This window comes from Xenopus tropicalis, chromosome 6, assembly GCF_000004195.4.
Source record: "Xenopus tropicalis strain Nigerian chromosome 6, UCB_Xtro_10.0, whole genome shotgun sequence".
NCBI lineage: Eukaryota > Metazoa > Chordata > Amphibia > Anura > Pipidae > Xenopus > Xenopus tropicalis.
In genome coordinates this window covers 476,806-482,290 of record NC_030682.2, presented here as the reverse complement: position 1 = coordinate 482,290, position 5,485 = coordinate 476,806, and the positions used below count along the sequence as shown (strand labels likewise).

Sequence of the window (5,485 nt, the reverse complement as noted above, 5' to 3'; positions counted from 1 at the left end):
CAATCCCAGGATCTTTAGCCAGAGGCTTTCCAATCCCAGGAGCTTTAGCCAGAGGCTTCCCAATCTCATTAACCTTGGCCAGAGGCTTCCCAATCTCAGGAGCTTTAGCCAGAGGCTTCCCAATCCCAGGATCTTTAGCCAGAGGCTTCCCAATCTCAGGAGCTTTAGCAAGAGGCTTCCCAATCTCAGGAGTTTTAGCCAGAGGCTTCCCAATCCCAGGAGCTTTAGCCAGAGGCTTCCCAATCTCAGGAGTTTTAGCCAGAGGCTTCCCAATCCCAGGAGCTTTAGCCAGAGGCTTCCCAATCCCAGGATTTTTGGTCAGAGGCTTCCCAATCCCAGGAGCTTTGGCCAAGCTAACAATCACATGGACCTTACAGGGAACCTCTGTTTCTTGCTCTCCAGAACCTGCACTTTACCAGCCTGGAACTCCCCAGGAACCTGAACATCGAGAACTTGGCAGAGGAGTCGCTCCGTGGGGCACTTTCCGTTTACCCAATGAGGGACCCAGTAGTAATGTACCAGCTGCAGCACCGGCTCAGCCACATTAGGTTGCACAGAACGTACAGCAGAATTCGCCAGCTGCAGGTACCCTAACCCCAATACCCCAACCCTAATACCCAAACCCCAATACCCCAACCCTAGTACCCTAACCCCAATCCTAATCCCCCAGCCTTAATACCCTTACCCCAATCCTAATACCCTAACCCAAATCCTAATACCCCAGTCCTAATACCCTAACCCCAAAACCCCAATCCTAATACCCTAACTCTAATACCCTAACCCCAATACCGCAATCCTAATCCCCTAACCCTAATACTGTAACCGCAATACCCCAACCCTAATCCCCTAACCCTAATACCCCAATCCTAATACCCTAACCATAATACCCTAATCCCCTAACCATAATACCCCAACCCTAATCCCCTAATACCCTAATACCCCAATCCTAATACCCTAACCATAATACCCCAACCCTAATATCCTAATACCCCAGTCCTAATACCCTAACCCCAAAACCCCAATCCTAATACCCTAACTCTAATACCCTAACCCCAATACCCCAATCCTAATCCCCTAACCCTAATACTGTAACCGCAATACCCCAACCCTAATCCCCTAACCCTAATACCCCAATCCTAATACCCTAACCATAATACCCTAATCCCCTAACCATAATACCCCAACCCTAATCCCCTAATACCCTAATACCCCAATCCTAATACCCTAACCATAATACCCCAACCCTAATCCCCTAACCATAATACCCCAACCCTAATCCCCTAACCCTAATACCCTAATACCCCAATCCTAATACCCTAACCCCAAAACCGTAATCCTAATACCCTAACTCTAATACCCTAACCCCAATCCTAATCCCCTAACCCTAATACCCCAACCCTAATACCCCAACCCTAATACCCCAACACTAATCCCCTAACCCTAATATCAATTTATGCCCTTAAATTGCTTGCTGAGCTGTATATCAGGGCAGTTGCTAGGCAATATAGCCCCTTTCTGGTTTAGGGAGAGGTCTTGGTCTCCCTTGGAGATACCCTTTTATTGCCATTGTTCTTCTTATCCCCCATGTCTTCCTCCCATTTGCTCTTCTCTTTTCCCAAAGTCTCTCTTTGTGTGTCATTGTCCAATCATTGCTGTCGCTGGGCTGTGAGGGATCTGCTCTGTCTCGCTCTTCTCTAGCAGCTCATTGGGTTCTCCCGTATTTATTATCTCCTACAGGCGGAGATCCAAAACCTCTCCTTGTGGACTCAGAGTACCGAGGTGTCTTGGCCCGTGGGGATCAACCCTCCTTTCAGCCCAACATCTCGTTTTGACCTTCTGACTTGGGAGTACTTCACAGAGACCCATGCCTACTCCTGCCATGATGGCGCCCCCAAGTGCCCGTTACAGGGAGTGGGGCTACTGGATGTACAGCAGATACTGGAGGAGGCAGTGGAGCAGCTGAATGGTCGCTATTATCCGATTCTCCAATTCCACCTGCGGCGCCTACTCAATGGCTACCGACGCTTCGACCCCACCCGTGGCATGGAGTACACGTTGGACTTGCTGCTCCAAGTTACCACAGAGAGGGGCCATGTTGGTGTCCTGAGCAAGCGGCTCAGCCTCTTGCGCCCACTGGGTCGGGTTGAGATACTTCCCATGCCCTACGTTACGGAGGCCACCCGCGCTCAGTTGGTGTTACCCCTGGAGCCCACAGATACTGCCTATGTGGCGGGATTCCTAGATGCCTTTGCCACCAATCTTCTCGATACCCAGGACAACGTGGCCCTCACAGTGGTGCTGCTCTACGACTTGGCCTCAGCGGGGCGCACAACTGACGCCTTTGAAGAAGTCCGTACCGTCATTTCTCAGCTGGAGAGGAGGTTCTCCCACTTCCATGTAGAGCAAGTCCGGGTCAGGACCGAGAGCCCTTCCCAGGTTGGGATCATGGAGGTGGTTTCCAAGAAGCATCCAATGGACACGCTGTTTTTCCTAGTGAGTGGGCGGAGTCAAGTCACGACAGAGGCAGTGAATCGCTGCCGGATGAATACGATAAAAGCCTGGCAGGTTTTCTCTCCCATCCACTACCAGGAATACAGCGCGGATATTGTGCGCCACGGCCTCCACCCTCCGCCCTCCCAACATCCCATGCAAAATGGCCGCTTTGACCGCTTCTCCTCCTCCGAATTCTGCTTCTATAATTCCGACTTCATGGCTGCCAGGCGGAAGATGCAATCTGACAGGGGCGAGCGAGAGGAGGAAGAGGAGGAAGAGGGCGGTTACACCCAACTGCTAGAGCTGTTCCTACACTTCTCAGAACTTCATGTGTTCCGGGCGCTGGAACCGGCACTGGTCCAAAGCTTCTCCTTGAGGCCCTGCAGTTCCCACCTGTCCGGAGACGGGTATCACCGCTGTGTCCTTAGCAACCTGGAGTCCTTAGGCTCACGGAGTCACCTGGCTATGGCTCTGTTTGAGCAGGAACAGACACACAGTACGTAATGAGGCAAAACTGACCAATTGCATGAGAGGAGGACACCCCAGGACCAATACCAGCAGCCCATGCAGCCTCTTCCAAAAACTTCTATATTGGGGGAACCAAAGCAATAATGTCAGAATCTGGGCCAACTAGCCCAATAGCACCAGTATGTACCCAGGTCTCCATGTACCCGGGGGCTATAACTCCATGTACCCGGGGGCTATAACTCCATGTACCCAGGTCTCCATGTACCCGGGGGCTATAACTCCATGTACCCGGGGGCTATAACTCCATGTACCCGGGGGCTATAACTCCATGTACCCAGGGGCTATAACTCCATGTACCCGGGGGCTATAACTCCATGTACCCGGGGGCTATAACTCCATGTACCCGGGGGCTATAATTCCATGTACCCGGGGGCTAGAACTCCATGTACCCGGGGGCTAGAACTCCATGTACCCGGGGGCTAGAACTCCATGTACCCGGGGGCTAGAACTCCATGTACCCGGGGGCTAGAACTCCATGTACCCGGGGGCTATAACTCCATGTACCCGGGGGCTAGAACTCCATGTACCCGGGGGCTAGAACTCCACGGGGCAGATAGCTGTGACACTAAGGAGGTGCCACTTGTTGAAATGTGGTTGTTGCTGCTGGAAATGTTAGAAATGCAAATGAAGTGGACTGTTGCCATAGAAACAATGACTTCCTAATAGACGATAATGGGTTTTTGACTGTGCCACAGATGCCGCCTGGTTCTGCCAGTCTGGCCCAATGGGCCCGCGCTCTTGCCAATAAATATGATGCCCACGCCCTAGTGAGCGCCCATTGGTCATTTAGAGGTGTTACCAGCACATTGGGGCGAGGCTTTTGTACCCCCCCAAATAGGAACCATGCGGGGCCCCTAAGCCCTTACTGAATAGGCAAAAAGGACATCTTCCCAATGCCCACTGGTTTGGGGGCCCCTGTGCCACTATTTCATTTTGTTTTTTATTATTTTAAAGGTACAAACTCAGTCGCTGTATCAGAAAGCTCTATGTAAATACAGCCATAAGCACTCACAGAAACACTGCATGGAGTCCTCTATCAAAGGAAACACTGGATTTCTGATCTCCTTTTGTGTCACATGTTCTTCTGTGTCAGACTTCCTGCTCTCAGAAATATCCTTCAGGCCCCGGCATGAGTCTGCTCTGTTTGCTCCTCTCTCCCTTCTCCTCTCTCCCCCTCCCTTCTCCTCCTCCCCTCCATCTCTCCTCTCTCCCCCTCCCCTCTCTGCTGTAATCTGAGCTACCAGCAGCCAGAGCTGCAGCAGGAAGCTACTAAGACCAAGCTAAAATGGCAGCTGCTATCTTAAACAAACAGAGGGAGCTGCTAGGGCTGTTACTCAGGCAGGTAAAGCTTTCTGCAGAATAAATATAGGGCTCTAGGTGGCACTGTTGTGGTGAATATATTGGCAGTAACATGCCAGAATACCTCTCCTTCTCCTTTAAATGACATGCAGTGAAAAGGAGCAGTGAAGAACTGAAGGAGACGGCTGCAGCCAATCAGCTGTGGTCTATCAGGTTGCTAGGCTGCATTTTCCCTCCCCTGAGCCGTTGCTAGGCTGCATTTTCCCTCCCCTGAGCCGTTGCTAGGCTACGTTCTTCCTCCCCTGAGCTGTTGCTAGGCTACATTCTCCCTCCCCTGAGCCGTTGCTAGGCTACGTTCTCCCTCCCCTGAGCCGTTGCTAGGCTACGTTCTCCCTCCCCTGAGCTGTTGCTAGGCTACGTTCTCCCTCCCCTGAGCCGTTGCTAGGGTACGTTCTCCCTCCCCCTTGTGCTGATGTCTGTTGTTGGGAGAGTATGGGGGGGGGGTGAGTAACGGATCTCGGTTCTGGTGCTGCTGCCGGTAGTGTGGGATGTGCCTGGGTTTAACCCTACGGTGGGTGCCTGAGGGATCCCTGCGCTGCCAGTGAGTAGGAGCCTTACTACAGATACACATCAATGTAGCAGCTACAGACTGCCTGATGGGATATGTAGTTCAGCATAATAGCCAGAACTCTGCCTGCCATGAAATCCTGGGGGGCCACATGTTGTGCCTGGTTGGAGATGCTTTGGGGCCACACCTTGTGCCTATCAAGGGCAGGGAAATGAAATAAGGCATTACTTGCCCTTTAAGCTAGCCACATGGGAGCACAGGGGAAGAAGGAAACGTTGCTATTGGTCCCCTGCCTGTGCCAGTGTAGCGAATGCCTCTATCCACTGACCTTACTGGCATGTGTGGGGTTAATGAAGTGCTCATTGGCCTGTTCTACAGTGACTATACTGGCACAGCTAGGGTTAAAATAATGATTATTCATTTTCTGTAGTGATCATACTGGCATGTCTGGGGTTAATATGCCAGTTCTCCATGCAGCCTATATACATGTCCTGCGGTTCCTCTAGCAGCTTCTTTCAAGGTGCGAAAGTGAGGGAGGAGCCTGGGGGCTGGCCTCTTCTTCTGACTCCGCCCCCTTCCACTCGGTTACTTCCTCCA

At 51.9% G+C, this 5,485-nt stretch overlaps 1 protein-coding gene across 1 annotated transcript in view; it reads left to right on the top strand.

Annotated features, from left to right (window-relative positions):
- chpf2 (chondroitin polymerizing factor 2) overlaps positions 1 to 3,788 on the top strand; it is a gene marked incomplete in the record, with an annotated part of 63,769 nt that extends 59,981 nt beyond the window's left edge. Inside the window, 4 exon segments of the mRNA NM_001142158.1 lie at positions 403 to 585; positions 1,738 to 3,300; positions 3,301 to 3,389; positions 3,390 to 3,788. Coding sequence (NP_001135630.1) covers positions 403 to 585; positions 1,738 to 2,997 — 1,443 coding nt within the window.
- Positions 3,789 to 5,485: the final 1,697 nt, after the last annotated feature.